At 38.7% G+C, this 17,983-nt stretch overlaps 1 protein-coding gene across 1 annotated transcript in view; it reads left to right on the top strand.

Moving 5' to 3' along the window:
- The window catches only part of nrxn2b (neurexin 2b), a gene marked incomplete at its 3' end in the record, with an annotated part of 516,377 nt that overhangs the window by 110,280 nt on the left and 388,114 nt on the right, over positions 1-17,983 (top strand). The window contains exon 3 of the mRNA XM_083910752.1: positions 5,117-5,134. Within this exon, the coding sequence (XP_083766878.1) occupies positions 5,117-5,134 (18 nt within the window). The remainder of the gene's footprint in view (positions 1-5,116; positions 5,135-17,983) is intronic.

Below are 17,983 nucleotides of genomic sequence, written 5' to 3' on the forward strand. Positions count from 1 at the left end.
CATGCGGAGGAGAAAATCAGATAATTGGCCGTGTACTTCTGACTCCACCTCCGTAGCTCTCTATAATATAGTGTGTATTTAATCAGTTTCCTGTTGACCTTTACGTCACAGAAAAACAACCAAAGGACGGTGAGATGGATCATGCGGGGCTTTTGTATGTTTCGTACCTCCTGTACGTGTTAATCGTGATCCAAATTAGATGGAGCATGGCTCTTGTGGTCACTGTGTTGTCCAAAGAAAGATGCCTGCAGTTTATGCGTCATCTCCTTCTTCTTCTGTGTCAAAGACCAGGAAGTAAATATTGGTACATGCGCAGAACGCCCAGTCTGACTAAGCAAATACATGCATGAGTAATCAGACTATGAATCACATTATCCAGGTATGTAAGTCCGACTAAGATTAGCTCGATTTTAGTCAGACTAATGTTGTTTACATGACATTAGGAAAACTCAGTAATTGTCTTAGTCTGAAAATTGGACTTTTAATATATATGTAAACACACTGACTGTAATTTACCTAACTGCTTAGTTATTCACAGACAATTTTATCAGCACTGCCATTTTTATACACTAACGCATGAGTTTAGGACGTGGAAGATACTCACTGAAGACTGAGTGTCAGGACAGGGACCCATTTATTGTCTGGCAACTCCGAAAGTGCTGCGTGTTAAATGTTGGTATGACACATTCTTGTCATCATCTCTCTATGACACCTTCACTGCGTCCGCTGTGCTCAGTGAATGTGTGGTTATTATTATTTTTATTATTATTCGCTATAACATTTCATTTTCCATTATGAAAGCACGCACAGTTTTGGCAGTCTCTGTGGTGAACTTCTAACAAAGGCTTCCAGGGACGTTATGTCTCCCGCTCAGATCGAGAGTGCGGCGAATATCAGCGGCCTCCTGTTTCTGTCCATTTAGCATATTAGGTGAAATCCACCAGTAATATGATCTCAATTAAGGCAGAATGCCAGCCAGTTTTTCCCCTTGTTTGCTCACTGTTGTGGAAAATAAGCACAAAGTCATTCCAGCAGTTGTGCTGTCACCTCTGCGTGAGAGTATGTGTATAGATTTCTTTGCGCATGTCTCTTGAGGATTGAGTGGATGCTAAATTACCTGCCCTGTCTCCATGCACTCCCAGTTGAATTTGCAAATCCTTTTTTTCTGTTTGTTTCTGCTCGTATTACATTGCTACTAATGCAAACTAAATATTTTTTCCTACGGCTGCTTTACGAGCAAACACGAGCTGACTCGGATCATGTAAATACAAAAAAAGCAACGTGACACGTTTGTCCGAGACCTCAGCATTTACTTTCTGCCGTTTGTTCTGCTGCCGTCAGAATTGTGTGACCTGCCACATCAAACTGCATTTTTTGCTGTAACCACGAGTAACTACAGCTGGGACCAAATCAACCAGGTCTGAAAGCTTTGAGATTGCCTCCTAAATTCTATTCTATTCTATTTTTTGCTGGTTCTCAAACAAAGAAAGAGTGCCAAAGATAAATGACAACAACTTGTTGTTCCCTCTTGAATCTTAAAGATCTTTGAGATTATTTGAACTTGTGTTGAAACACTATTATAATTTGTATTTATTTCAACTGTCAAACAGACAGACGTGCAGCTGCCAGGTAGAGGAGGAGGAGGTGCATATATTAGCAAAACAATTCACAAAATAAAAATAGAATGGATCCCAATACCAAGTGGAAATCACAGACTATTTACAAATAAATAAACAACAAAGTAGGATGCAAGCCATCATAATAAAGACACATCTCTTAGATGTTGGCTCTAATTGTGATGTAAGGTCACATTCAGAGAAACCTGAGCATTCGTGAAGATTTATAGAATACAAACAGTTTAGTCTAAGACCAAGAAAAACTTTTTTAAACAAATACAAATTTTGAAATGGGTACATGTCCAATGCAGAGGTTGTTAAGCTAATGTAATCAGCGTTCTTTTTCTAGTCTTAGTAAACACACAACGCAGTCGAGTTTTGATCAAATATTTAAAATCTATTTTGCCAACAAATAATGTTAATTAACATCCTCTGAGGACATTACAGTTACAGCTAAATAACGGTGTTTTGTGGACTAAAGTGAATACATTTTAATGGCGTTAACCTAACTCTTTAACTCGCGCTGGTTTTCAGTGCTGCTGCGTTTTAAAGATAAACCTGAATTGCAAAAACAAGCTTTTATACTTCTGTTTATCGGAAGCTCTGCTCTTTGCTTACCAATTTCATCATGGTTGAATCACAGCGGTCGAGTCAAGCTCCTCTGATGATGACTTTATTATTTGAATGTGCTAAAATCAGGGCGGTCTACCATGAACTTAAAAACCTACATAGAGTTATTTAAAAGCTGCCAGTCGCAATTTAAACATTAAAAAGGTGCATCCACAGAAAACGTGTGGTTTTAAAATGTCGGCCTAAAGAAATTTAACCCTCTTATGACCATGATTTATATTGATTTTTATGGCTATATTATTGTGAAAAATATGTTCAATGAGTGGGTGCTTCCGCCCCTTTCTGCTCCATTTTCCAAGATAACATTCACTTTCGATATCTGGCAGTTACTGAACCGTTTAGGAACTGCGATGATTGGACGGTCGTTCGGCAGAAGTCCTGAGGTTCTACCGTAATGACAAGTATATGGGCGCAAAGCTCTATTTCTCTGCTTTTCCAGTATCCATCGATTAAGCAGAGTCGTAACAGCTCAGTGTTGCTGAGAGCCGCGCCGTGGAGTGTGCGGTAAGAGACGGAAACCAAATTGAAAGCAGAAGAAAAAGGGTCACAGCTTCTTAGCTTTGAGCGAGAAAGGTGTAAGATTGGCTGCGGCGCGTGTGCGGGCGCAGCTTGGTCGCCGCTTGGTCGCCGCTTGGTCGCCGCTTCTCGTTTTCACCGATGGCCCCGCGGTCGCACAAACGTCAAATGTTTTGTTGTGTGTAATGGCGGGTGTCATAAAAGACTGTGAGCAGAATGTGGCCTGTAAACGCCAACACAGTTTGAGAGCCCGCTGTTACTGTTACTGTCGCTGCAGCTCAGCAACCTTTTCCCCCCCTCATGAAATACCGTACACCGAGCTGTTGTTGGCGTCCAGCTGTGGTTATTTACTATACTACAGGGGTCACTGGAGACTTTATATTACTGCCCCCGAGGCCTTTCAAACTCTCCGGGATGATATATCATCAAAGAAAAAAAAAAAAAGCTCCACACGGCTCTGTGCTCACCACTGTAAAGATGGCATGGCTGCCATAACTTTATATTTCTACACAACTGCCGTGACTTGTGATTACATAGGAGGATGTTTACTGCTCTGTAGGTCTTTATTTCTCCTGTCGTCTGCTCGATGTGGCCTTGGATAGGTTAGGGTGGTACACACACACACACACACACACACACACACACAATCCATGTGTTAGAACATGTTTGTCGATATCAGAGCGAGCAGATACCGTTTGGGAATTGGGAAAAAATCCCTGTCAAAATCCAGGACATTAACAAACAAGGCCTGAGAGACTGAAGCCTATTGATTGTGCTCAGTCCTCTGGCACCTTGTCCGTCTGCCGTGGACTCCGTCCACCACTTTTGGACTTAAGCTCTGCCTCAGCTCTTGTGCCTGGACTGTAGATCAAGACTAAGGCACTGCGAAGTCAAAGAACCCGATGTGCTCCATCTGTTCCGGCTGGCATTTCTGCCGTGTTCCATGTGTCGGGACTGAAGAGGCTTGTTTTTCACCTTGGACATGGAGTTGTAGCCGGTCGCCAATGAGGATGACAACCTGTCCTGAGCCACTGTATTCATGGCTGGCAGCAAGGAAATGGAACTCTAACCAGCAGCTCCAACTAACGTGTTGTGTTTTATAATATGTGTCCCTCTAAATAGATTTTTGTTCTGGGCTTCACATATATTGGTAAACATTTCAAACCTTCACATTTCACTTAAAAAAATATTATTTTCCCCCTTGTGCCATATGAAAAATACACATAGTGTGACTTCAACAGTGATGCAGCAGTGTCAATAAAACACACAGCACTGGAGTTGTTCATTATTTCCTCAGTGATCCAAGGTCATTCAAGGATACGCTGTCATGTCGTCGACTAAAAATACTGCACCTCTGAAAAGTTGTCACAAACGAAGAGAACTTTTTTTTACCATTCTATTCCACACAGGCACAACACAACTGTTTTGGCATTTAAATTATTATTTTTTATTTCTTTTTGCAGCTGTTGCAGAAAAATTGGAGCTATTCTCAAAAATAATAATAATAAAAAAAAAAAAAGAGTGGTGCATTTCTCAAGTTAATTGGATGTGCTCTCCAAACCAGAATTGATCTTTACCACCACTGTACGCTTTAATACACCCGCCATCTGATGTACAAGCTCGAGTGTTTAATTAGGAATTTGACCTGACAGCGTGGATCAATGTTTCATATAAAAATTATGCACGTTTGTTTTGTTTTTTTTAAAAAACACACATTTTTTTAAATTGGAACCTTTATTGAACATTGGAAGTAAATCCCAAATGGATTTTGAGTCAGGTTCTGTCCCGCCTTTGTTAGCTTACAAGACACACAATATAGCTTCTGTGATGCTGCACCCATTAACCACTCAGTTGCTACGTGTCTATGCTACTAAATTGTTGAATTCTGTTTATTTTCTCACCTTAATAAGAAAAATAATAATAATATTCCTTCGGTTTATAAGAGCTTTAATGTGGCGTCTTAAAATGCATTATATTTGCAGCTGGGTTAAAGAAAATTGTTTGTAGAAAATCAATTTGAGTCCATTGAGGGATTGTTTGCGGAAAGAAGTGGAAAATGAACGTTCAGAATTTAGCTGTTGCCACAGAACGTCCCTGTTTTATCTTTGTTTTCTTATATTTTTTTTATGAATAAAGCAGAAACCTCATGAACATATCCAGTACTTTTGTCGCCCACAGTTCCCCAGACAAACACCCTTTTGAACGCTATTTCCCGTCTGTCATTATGTTCTTCCTTCTTTTCCCCCCCTGCTGTTACATCTCATCTACGTTTTCACTCAAGCGACATTGTGCTCCTCCCTCTGAACTAATCCATCTTTTTTTTTTTGTCTTTTTCTCTCTTTTCTCCCTCACAGGTGACTCATCTCAAGCTGGTAAGTTGGCCTCGCTCTATACTTTGTGGCACCTTTTGCACTTCTTTGAGTATGTGCTCACTCTGTTACTATAGTGACTGGCTGGCTTTGGGTTGTTTGTGAACATTTACATGCACACAATCAATCCCCAATGTTCTCTTTATATCTAAAATGAACAATGGGACACATTTTTTGAGAATCTGCTAACTGCCGAGTAGAGATCACTCTTGTACTCAGCCTTTTCTTTTTTTTTTGCCGTGTCTTTGTTCTCTTTGTTCATTCTTTATCCACTGCAGTTATTTGATATTGCCCACTACATTGCTTTTCATTTGTTTTGTATTGTGTATATTGGAGAGCGGGATTTCCAAGAGTTTACTGTTAAAAGACAAAAAGCCATAGCCCCCAATTTTGCAAATCTCATAAAAAAAACCACATTGCTTTCCAATGTAAATGCAAATTGTAAATGTTTCAGTTAGCTAACGAAGCAGTGTGAGAGCACAGGGACAGTTGTGTTCCAATCATGTTGCTCTGTGCGGTGCCAGGATTTGATGAGTTATTCCTGTGTCATTTTCAAGTTCACGGAAGTTTATTAAAGTGGCTCAGAGGCGGTGAGCTTAACTTGGGTATGTTTGTCATTAACTCTTAGAAAACAGAGCATTTAGGCTGCCTATTTCCATTATGTTAAAACGTATACACAGAGACTATACGAATGTGCAATATAGTGTTTTATATACTTTTCCATACATAAACTATAGGCAATCTGGTGAAAATATGTTATTTTTATCATTTTCACCAACTTTATAAACATACCTGAGCAAAAAGTACACACATTTTTGGATTCAATTCGTGACATTTAGAACTGTGGCACAGTTCGAAGTTTGCTTGGCTCATTTTTATGAACAAAAATAGAGGACAGGATGTCCATATAAGGAGTGTTGTATTTTATTCACATGGTAATTTATCATCGGTGCAGCCAATCTGTGCCGTTTGAGCACTAAGTGTTAAAAGACTTGAGGAGTGGTGTGCATGCAGTTATAAATTCAACCATTATTAGTTAATGTGTCTAGCATAGATATTGATGTCACTATCACTGTATCTGGTGTGGTCATGATTGCGTGCCTCGCGGAGGTACCACGTTTCCCCCCCTCGTTGCAGTTAATTTCAAAATGACTTTCCCATTAACACTGTATAATAAGCAAATTCTATTTCATCCTCCATGTTGTTGTGTACAAGGCCTAATGTGCTGTGGACCATTAAGTCATTTATTAAAACACAGACAGAGGCTTTATCTGTAAATATGCTGACATGTCACAGTGCGGTGGCTTTCTATCAGCATCTCGTTTTGAATCATTAGGGGTGGAAGACGCGAGCGGGGCTTTTCACTTCGGATAGAGGGAGAGCAGAGATGGACAGACTAATGGGACGTAGCGGCACCTCACCCAAACAGTGAGGAAAATGAGATGGGTAAAGTTTTTCAAAAACTCGAGCTCGCAGCACTTTGCCGCAGCCAACTCGTGCTTTAGTGATGTGTCAGTGTTATCACTCGCCTCCTAATAATTGGCTTTGTCTCGCTGCAGTACCCACCGTGCATTATGAAACGTGCGCTCGGTAATCTACGGCACAGCAGAATGTGTAGCATGTAATGAGAAAAACATGCCACACAGTCGTGATAAAGAGGTTTTCAATCAATCCAGTGGCGGGCGAGCTATTCGCAAGCGGCATCTCAGGCATGTCTTTTGTTCTTTATATGTTAAATCAGTTTTTGTTTTCTGTTTTCCAGTGAATGATTGCTCTGATGAATAGCACTGAATGCTAATGTGGTAGCTGCTTGGACACATGGGCGGACTTTGGGGGCTTGGTTTGGGTCGTGTTTGACCTTGTGTTGCAGAGTAGAGTAGTGACAAATACAACGCCCATTTCTGACTGCGTACTTAACGCTGCAATAATCATAATCCAGAAAGAGGGAGGGACTAAACAGATGTGAATTAAATTTTGTTCTGGGCTGTCAGTGCAAATTGAGTTTCCTCTTAATTAAGACCAGCGACGTAGCAGATAATACAGTTTTACTTTCTGTTGTGCTATGTGTGGTTATGTTCTTTGCTCATTTTTTAAGGCCTTTGGCGTTTCTGAGCTGCTCATACTTTATATACTTTAATTATTGAGCAAAGCAGTCATTCAGGCTTTAGTTTAAACATTTCAGGTGGATAGCATTTTGTTGTCGTTGTTTGCTTTAAATACAAAGATGAACACTCTTATTAGATTATTACCCTTCTATGTAATTGTGTCATCTCCTTCTTGACAGTGTGACAGTCAGTAATAACCTGCGATTGTCGCATTATTGTCCTGTCGCTTTTATTGGTCTTAATACATAATACACCGGATAATTTTTGTTTGGTGACAATTTGATCAGTCGTTTGGATTACTACCAGACTGCACTGGGGTAGTGTGTGTGCACACATCCTTCCCTAGAGGCCTTGTCACATGCACCTCCACACCAGTAAGAGTTTGACAATTGCTGGAAGTTAATGTTGCTCTTCTACCAATAGTCTAGTTCCTTTTTTTTTTAACTGGCAGGCATGCTGTAAATCAGGTAGTGGCAGAGATAATTGGTTTCCTTTAGATGTAAAGGTGGACTACAAGGAGTGATCCTTATCCTACTTTTGGATTTTGTCCTGATTTTTCAGAAGGAAAAAAAAAATGGCATTACCAGAGGCAGCAGCGTACTTTAGTATGCATCTCTTTCAAGCCTTGTACTTCTCAGATGATTAGCATCTCTCTCTCTCTCTCTCTCTCCCCCCCTCCCCCCCTTGGCTGTCAAAGTCAGACTACAGCCAGAGCCATCAGAATCCTCTCCAAGCAGATGCTGCAAATGGATTTGCCTGCTCACCACACATGCTCAGTCAACCACACATCTACATTTTGGATGAGGAAATTAGGGATCCCGAGCTCTTTGTTGGAGTGCAGGTGGAGTGACTCTCAGTGGAACATGCTCATGCTCTCAGTCGAAAATGACAAACCCCTTTAAAATAGTCAATGCCCAAATAATCTATTTCAATTTACCTGTATGTCGTATAATTGTCTCCTAGTCTATAATTTTTAGTGCGAGGGAGCAAGCGAACAAATTTGGATTCCCTAGTTTTTTGCTAATTGTTATGACGGTGGAAAGAAATGTTCTACTCAAGTAAAACTACCACTATTTTGATCACATTTCACCGAATTACAAGTAAATGTACCACTATTTGATCACATTTAATTAAGTACAAGTAAATGTACCACTATTTGATCACATTTTACTGAACTACAAGTAAAAGTACCACTATTTTGATCACATTTCACTGAAGTACAAGTAAATGTACCACTATTTGATCACATTTTACTTAAGTACAAGTAAAAGTTACCACTATTTTGATCACATTTTACTGAAGTACAAGTAAAAGTTACCACTATTTTGATCACATTTTACTGAAGTACAAGTAAAAGTACCATTATTTTGATCACATTTTACTGAAGTACTCGTAAAAGTAGCGCTATTTCGAACACATTTTACTTAATTACAAGTACCAGTATTGTGATCACATTTTACTGAAGTACAAGTAAAAGTACCAATATTTTGATCACATTTTACTGAAGTACAAGTAAAAGTACCACTATTTTGATCACATTTTACTGTCTAAAAATGTACTCATGTTAAACTTCCTCTTTCACCTGTCCTCATAGCGTAACCATACTTCAGTAAAAGCAAAATTATACATTTAAAAAATGACTTTAAAAAGCACAACTACACAAACATACTCAATTCCAGTAATGCGAGTAAGTGTCATTGACTACTTTCCACCTGTGGTCAGTCTTTATGTGAAGCAGGTTGATGTCTGTTGTTGTGGCTCATTCTGTTCATTCTGTGTTGGCTTCAGGTCAAAGCTCAGACAGGAAAACGTGTTTGTTGTAAGTCATTCTGTTGTAGCTTGTACTTTTATCTTTAAGGTTATCGTCCTGCTAAGTCACCCAGCTTTTCACTGTTCCTGTATGTTCCTCAGCTGTATTATCCTAAGATACAAGAAAAGGTGTTACCTCTCACATTATCTTATTACTTAGAAATACAACTGGTACATTTGAGTTATTTTCCTCGCCAAGTGTTAACCAGTACAGCCCCAGAAGTATGAACCAATGTAACAACCAAGGCTGTGGTCACATTTACATCCTGTAATGAGATAGCTACCTGAGATAATTACTATCAAGGCATCCAACTCTCATCCCCTCTTACAGGGAACCAGTTTAACTCACTGCAATTAAACAGCCACTCATTTGCTCCATTTGAGGCGCCATTTATGTCATTTTATGCTTCACTGTGTCTTAACACAAGGGTGGTTTAAATTGGAACTTGAAGCAGCAAATGTGGAAAGCCGCAAAGCTGTATGGATTTATCGAGTGGAAAATGATAGGCAGATGTGGTTCAGTAATATTATTTTAACCCTTATATATACATTTAGATTAGAGTAGCACACCTTAGCCTCATTGGCATCTATTACTGCAATTAGACTTGCCCTACTTTCTTTAGGTATTTGCAAACCTCTTAAGGAATAATTTTAATGAATTTTTGAAATTCAGGAAATGATCCATTTGCCCTGATGCACTTTGACAGTGAGCTGACTTTAGTCTCAAAAACAAAAAGTATCTCAGAATGACTTGAAATTTACCATCATAATAGTCGGCATCGCTCTGAACAAGAATCCGTTGAAAATATTTGCAAACCTCTTAAGGAACAATTTAAATGAATTTTTGAATTTCAGGATATGATCCATTTGCCCTGATGCACTTTGACAGTGAGCTGACTTTCTTCAAAAAAACAAAAAGTACCTCGGAAGGACTTGAAATTTACCATCATAATAGTCGGCATCGCCCTGAACAAGGATCCGTTGATAATATTTGCAAACCCCTTAAGGAATAATTTAAATTAATTTTTGAATTTCAGGATATGATCCATTTGCCCTGATGCACTTTGATAGTGATCTGAATTTCTTCAAAAAAACAAAAATTATCTCGGAATGACTTGAAATTTACCATTATAATAGTCGGCATCGCCCTGAACAAGGATCCGTTGAAAATATTTGCAAACCTCTTAAGGAATAATTTTAATGAACTTTTGAAATTCAGGATATGATCCATTTGCCCTGATGCACTTTGACAGTGAACTGACTTTCTTCTCAAAAACAAAAAGTATCTCGGAATGACTTGAAATTTACCATCATAATAGTCGGCATCACCCTGAACAAGGATCCATTGAAAATATTTGCAAACCTCTTAAGGAATAATTTAAATGAATTTCTATAGTGATTTTTTTTTTTTGACAGTGAGCTGACTTTTTTCTCAAAAACAAACAAAGGCATAATTACAATAATGCGTGTCATCTGCTACACACTCGGTGTTAAAGGATTGAAACACCATCTCTTTAAATTTCCAATTCTTTGTTTTGGAGGCTTGGATTACAAGTTATTATATGGCCATGATATGATAAGATGGCTGTACATACTTGATGCAGAAAAAAAGAAAAGGAAAAAAAAGGTTTGACCCTTTCACATATTATACAAAGCCAAAGCCAAAAATGTCAGGCTGCACAGGCAGCGTGACTGTGGTGGGCCAAGAATGGCATGATTAATACTAATGATGATAAATGTGAAAGTGTTGGTGTCGCTGACAGTGAATCTGTAACTGGTGTTGATGTTCTTCCACTAGTAACAGACTGAAAAACCCCAGAAATGGCAGTCAGTCAGTCACACCTGCCTGCTGTTATGTTTCACTCTTAGCATCCTCAAACAAATGGATTCAAGTGTAATATCTTAACCGCTTCAAAAAAAAGGTAAAAAAAAATATGCTCTTATGGATGATGATGTGTTCGCAGTGTATAATAATCATCACGCTCAGTGTATCCAGCTGTGTAAGTGTGAGGCTCCACATTAGGAATAAAGATGGAGAACAGTTAGATCCACACTGGTGCCAGCATTTGAAGATTAACCGTGTCCATTTCCATTAGCCTCAGAGTAATTGGTAAGACAGCACTGAGCAGTCCACTGCTCTAATCTCCCAATCAAACACAAGTTGCACAGACTGACCGACGCTCACATTTGATTTCTTTCTCTCCAAAAAAATATGTGACTAAATCTTGTTTTACTTATTGACAAAATATCCTCTAATTATCTTGAATCCGATTCACAGCCTTTGAGGTTTTTCAATCATTTCCGAGCAATAAAAGTAAGAGTTGAGGCAGATTTTTAAGAGTTGATGTTTCCCAAAAAGTCTGGCAGTGGAAACATGAATATACAAATAAAAATGAATAAATTATAAAGACCAGGGGGGGAAACTATGCTGATACTGAATACTGAATTAACAGAAAATTAATACTTGGATAAATCCAACACTGAAGAAGAGCTAAAACTTTACAATTGTACCGCTTCAGGGCAGACTGTCACATTGCTCACATTGATTAGATACAGGCACAAAATGTGGTGTCTGGAAAGTGACAGTGAGGTTATACGCCTGTTTTTTTTTTGTTTTTTTTAATTATAAATTTTTGAGTCTCCTCTTGAAAGACATATCACAAGGTAGAAACACTGTAAACATCATATAAAGAAAGAAAAGTCTATATTTTTCATCTTTCCATCTTCACCTTACCTTGGAGCTTTTTTCGATATTTTACCCAAGTCAAACAAACTTCTTATATCTGTTCATATTTCCTCGCCGAGACTGATTTACACAACATCCCCATGGCCTTTTTTTCCTATGGAGCTCAAAACTAATTTAAATGCTCGTCAGGTTCTTCACAAATCTATTACATCGATCTGACTCCATGAGTGGCGAGACAAAGATCTACTATGTGAGGGTTGGGGGAGTAATGTAGCTGTAATATGGGAACAGCAGGCGAGTTTGCTGAGTATAGAGCCAGGCCACTGCTGTAGATGAGCCTTGCTGCCCTGTAGCTTCCACAGCTTAGAGGGAGCGTCCATTAAAAGTCACAGCTTATTACCAACAGCTGGTGCTTGGTGCTGCCCAGGGACACTCACATACATTATCACAGGCCATCACACACATACACATCAGTGCCGCTTTCACTCGTATGAATTTAACTGACTACATCGGTTCCTTAATTTGATTACATAGTTTATAAGTGACCAGCACACAGTAGAAGGACAGACAGCATTCCCCACATAAGGAAAATGGTCTAATATGTTGGCATTTTCTTTAGATGGTCTTATTTTAATGGTTTAAGTGTTGTGAGTTTGCTGATGACAGTAATGTGTAGGGCCGTCAAAGTTAACCCTTTAATCTTTGTGATTAGTACAGCTGAGATTAACGCGTTAAAATGATGTGGTGCAGTTAATGCAAGTTCTGGTGTGTGCTGACCTCTGACACAAAAGCCGAAAATGATTTGCGTGAAACAGTCACTTGACTGCAGTCAGTCAGATAGGAGAGACAGAGAGGTGGTAGCTAAAGATGGAGAGAGGTGACGGACTGTTGGGTGGAAGGTTTCATTTTAAGATGCTGAGCGACGGGAACTACCTGGGTGTCACGGCACAATTTGTTGACAATGACGGAAAGTTGCGATCCTTTGTCTTGCAATTGCTGAGACTTGCATAGAGGAATTCCTCGACATTGCCAGCGAGTGGAAAGTAAGAGGCACTCCAACACAGATAGTGTCCGTAATATGGTGGCAGCTGCCTGGTGACTTCCATTTCGTTCTCTCTCTCTGATTCTTTGGTTGTGATGTTAGCACATGTTCTTGTTGCATGCAGGATGGCAGTCATCCACGTTGAGCCTTTGTTTTAAGATGACCTGGTTGACACTTGATAGACCCGAGTCTCGTTGAAAGCACAAAGTTCTGTGTTTAAAAAAGAAAGAGACTTAATTACACAACGGTGTCTGAAATGCACACTGTCTGATTGTCTTATTAATTTAGTCGCTAGAAGAAAAGAAAACTTTTAATCGCGATTAATTTAGACGAATGAATTTCAAAATGCGAGATTAATTGGTTCATTGTTTTTAATTTATTGACAGCCGTGGTAATGTGATGAAGTCGGTCGTACGTGCTCTCAGTTGTCTTAGCATGCAAAGTAAACAACTTGTATGAATCATTGGTCAATACTTGTCATTGCAGTACTGTATTAACAGTTATTTTTCTATTCAAAGTGATGCTTTTAAAGCAGGTATATCTTCTTAGGCATGTACTCTCTCTCACACACACACACACACACTCGGAGACATTCACGCTTCCCTGTGTTGCCTCAGGGCCGTTGACAGTGTGACTGTGGGTTTCAGATGATGGTAGACAGTTAGCAGCAAACTCTCCCCACTCCTGCAAAGACGTGGTAAGAGAGTGTGCACACACCTTGTGAACTGTGCACAGCAGCACTGTGCAAAGATAAGTGTGTCTGAGACCGGAGCGAGATTATCATCATCTGTTGTTCGGCTTCACAGAATGTGGTTTATTGTCGTTCTGCAATATATTGACAGAAGACTGAGGTGTTTGGAGACGGGGTTTGCTTTAATGGAGGTGTGGTCTGACACCTTGTCTCATGTCTTTGATTATTTATTGTTTATATGATTCTTGATCGACACCAGACGTGTATGATTTAATAGTTTATTGAAGGTCATGATAATCATATCCCGATGAGAAGCTATTTTTTTCAAAAAAACAGAAGAAATCTTTTCAATTCCCTGTAATATAAGACACAAATACTGCTCCACTGTTTATGCTGCATCATTATTAATGATGCATATTTTTCTTTTCCTCTTTGTTTGATAAGATGTATTTAGACTAGGGGTCTCCATCATTTTGACAAAATGAAATTAGTAGCTTATTTCAACCCAAACAAACTGAAAAAGCTTGATGTGCCTGAACATTTACAAAATGTTGATGTTCAAAACTCACATTTTCTCAAATTCTTCTATTATATTTTCATTTCTGATCATTTTTTTTCTATTTTTTGACCACATTTTCACTCTACATTTATATTGTGAATGTGTGTCTATATATGTGTGTGTGTTTTGTGTAAACATTGTACAGAGTATAGCGCACTGATGCGGATCGTTCATACATCATGATGACAGACATTGAGCTTCCAGCGGATTTGCTTTATAAACACTCTTCCTGTTTTTCCTCTATGTCACACAACCTGAGCTGTAAGGCTGGTATTAAATTGTACGTTTGCCACAGCAGAGATATAATCAGATCCCTGTTAATGTAGAAAAACAATCTGATTATGTGCTTTTCTACTGCACAAGGCAAAAAGATTACTTCTGTCACCGAAAGGGAAAAACAAGTGACAGGCAGGTAGAAAGGCTGCGATATAGACAAAAAACATTGAATTTGCCCCTTTGGGATTAAAAGCATTAGATTAATACTAAGACAGAGATCAATGGACTTTGGAACATTGATAAAAAAGTGAAACCTTTGCCGTCCACACACTGTAAAATAAGTCAAAAATACTTCTGTTGTTATAGGTTAAATGTTTACAATGGTTTTATTCCAACCTCTGCATACTTATTTTTAGCTTCATGTGTAATTAACAGCTGTCTTTGAAGACATACAGAAAATAAATCACACAATTTTCGTCCCAGCCGAAACTGTGTGAGGCCCCAGGGCCCGAGTGTCCCTGCATGCTGTGGCCACAGTGTATCTGTTAGAGATAACTGCTCTGTGGTTCCCAGGCCGCGGGCAGCGGCAGCAGCAGCCCACAGCCGGGCCTGATCAATAGGCATCGCGATAGGAGGGATGAAGCCCATGAATCAACCTGTCTGGATATGACTCGACTCACACACTCACACACACACACAGCAGGACACGTACAGTAGTAGCCTCGGAGCGAACTAAAGCATGCACATAAACAAGTGATTCTCGTCAGAGAGGAGGCACATTATGCAAAGGTAATGCATTTTGTTGCCTGATTAAAATCCTAATTATCTCAATTCAAATATTTATGCACAAATGCTTTATGGTCATAATCACTATTATCCATGAAAAAATCTATTAAAATCCAAGGTAAAATCAATCTGTTTCGTCTTTAAACCATCAATAACAGTGGTTTAAGGCTTGTCCGTGTATTTTAAAGTTCATTTAAAGTAAGATAAAGCTTCGACTGGATTTAGTTTCCTAACAGTGCAAACAACTTCATTGCTTACATGCTTTGTATATTCTAAAACAATAGTAAATTAAAAGTACCAAGACGAAAAAATAATAAATAAATAAAATCTTTTATCGTAGTTGTATAAATTTCACTGTGGGGATATTACTGTGGAAAAGCCATACGAGGCACCACTAAGTGGCAATGAAAGTGGTTGATGTAAAGAGGCAATAGCTCATAGATTTGTGACTGTGGTTATTATCACAGTTTCATAAATGCTGTAGCTTCTACTGCTTCCCTTTTTGTGGGCAAGAAGTTGTTAAAATGCACGTTGTACTTTTGCATGAAGCTTTTTTTTTTTTTTTTTTTTCACCCTGATACTGTGCAGCTCATTTCAGTTCCCTAATGAGGAAAAACTGTGGGTTTTACATATAAAAAAAAGAAGTATGTGTTCCACTAGTGCAGCTGCCAGGTGTGTATTATATCGCTTTTAATGAAACAGCAAAAAAAAAAAACCACACAGCTCCACATTTCTGGTCCAGGAGCTTTAGTTGGTTGTGTGTGGCTGAGGCTGGTGCATGATTTTAGCATCCTTTCATACGAAATATATATATAACTTCCCTATATATACTGTATACATCTTCATTCTAAGTATCGAAAGTGATGTACTTTGATAAAATACTATTGCTGTCTCTTGAAAGTCAAAGATTGGGTAATCATCAGTAACCTCAAAAAACAAAAAGACCAAATGTGTCCAACATTGATGCTCAGATGTGCACGTACAAGTATTCATTATCTGAACAACATGGATGCTTGGCAGGGAAATTACAAAATGATGTGTGGAAATGACTGTGTTGGCCTGAAACGAGCAGACTTGGAGTGAGGAGTAGAATTAGTCTCCAAAGCCATGCGTTCCCCCCCTTTTTTTCCCCCTTCTTCTTTTTTTTCTTCCATTGGTGCAAATTACTGCTTCAGCAAACACAGAGCACATTTACATGCAGGGAAGAAAGGCGCTCACCAAGAGAAATTAATTTCAGGTTTGAACAAAATGTTAACAGTCACCCGTCATGTACCCAGCGTTTACACACAGTCATTTTCTTTCCTTTGATACTTTCAAACTTATTTGTCATTATTACATCTTGGCTTTTATTTAAATGTTGTTATCAGGTGCAGTTTCTGTGAGAAACAAGGAGAACTGCAGGCAGTCTAATCTCCTGTTATAAGGACTGGTGTGAAAGCAGGGCAATGTATTTCAAGTGGATTACGTATCGCTTTGGTTTACTTCACTGTGGAAAATATTCTTTATATATGCGTCATGTTTTGCCACAATGATGCATTTTGGTTAAGGCTTCATCGGACAAATGCTGTATGAGTATGAGCGTGGACCATCCATCCTTGAAAAAAGGGTATCAGGAGGTCAGGTGGTTGAATCATGTTCCTCAGACCAAGCTCTCGTCTCATTGACAGTTTGTTGTCATGGAGATCTAGAGGCACAACATCCGTCAAACTCTTCCTCCACCGCTGTATGGCATTGGTGAAGGGTAGTGGTTCATGCAATCATGGTGGTTCATGCAAAACACAGGCATTCAGTGGAATCCCTGGATTAAACACACAGCGCGAGTAAATATAGTAATTTATAGTTATTATAAGGTACATTTTATGTTTAAATCCACTTTTCTTTTACATGCAATACATTCCATATGTTTCAAGTAAATGTGCAATCTTTAAAAAAAACATAATAACCCTGGTTTCAGTTTTGACCCATAATGGAGCAGCCCTAGTATTAGTAGGAGTTTAGTCTCTATTGAGCTGGTACTTTCAGGTTGAGGTACAGTTAACATTAGCCCGTTTTGGACTGAGCCGCATGTTTTTTCATACGTTTGCACTTATTTCCAAGTTAATGCAAAAGGAGTCGGATTCAGCATAATGTATTTCTGGTTAATTCAGCAGCTTACTCATTGTTAATTTATCATTTAGTTTTTAATAATTCCATTTTTGCCTGCTCAGTTTACAGTTTTTGGAGTGGTTTTTTTCTGTCATTTTGAAATATTATCTATGGTTCCCCGAAGTGATATGTCTAAAAAAAATAAAGAATAAAAAAAATGAAATCTCGAGTTTCTACGGAGCCCCCTATGGAGCCCCCGAAGTGACATGAGAAAAAAAAAATGACAATAAAAAATATTGAAATCTCGAGTTTCAAAGCCGAGATCTCGAGTTTCCCAAAACAATTTGAAGAAAAGGCGAACACGTTTTTTTTTTGTTTTTTTTATCTCGAGTTTCAAAGTCGAGATCTTGAGTTTCCCAAAAATATATATACATTTTTTTTTATTATTTTTTTAATGTTTTTTTTTTTTTTTTGGAAACTCGAGATTTCAAAAACATTTTTATTTCGTCTTTTTTTTTTCATGTCACTTCGGGGGCTCCGAAATTATCGGCCACATAAGCTCGTCAAAATATTTTCTCACGTAAACTCCATTGTTACTCAGGCCTCAAGAGATTAAGGTAAATTTCCAAAAGGATTCATGTTGTAAAAGCCACGACAAGCACTGTTAGAATACCTATACCCATACAGCGTGATATGATGTACTCTCCCAAAATGTTGTGTATTTTCTTAAGTGTAGTGCAAGGTGAAGTCTGTATTTCACTCTGCAGCAGACATGATTGAGGTTGTTTTACTCAATTGTCTGTGCATGTGTGTGTGTGTGTGATTGATAGATGTGTAAAAGAAGGCGTGTGGCTGTGAAACGACAGACCAATT

The sequence above is a fragment of the Microchirus variegatus genome (genome assembly GCF_963457635.1).
Source record: "Microchirus variegatus genome assembly, chromosome: 2".
NCBI lineage: Eukaryota > Metazoa > Chordata > Actinopteri > Pleuronectiformes > Soleidae > Microchirus > Microchirus variegatus.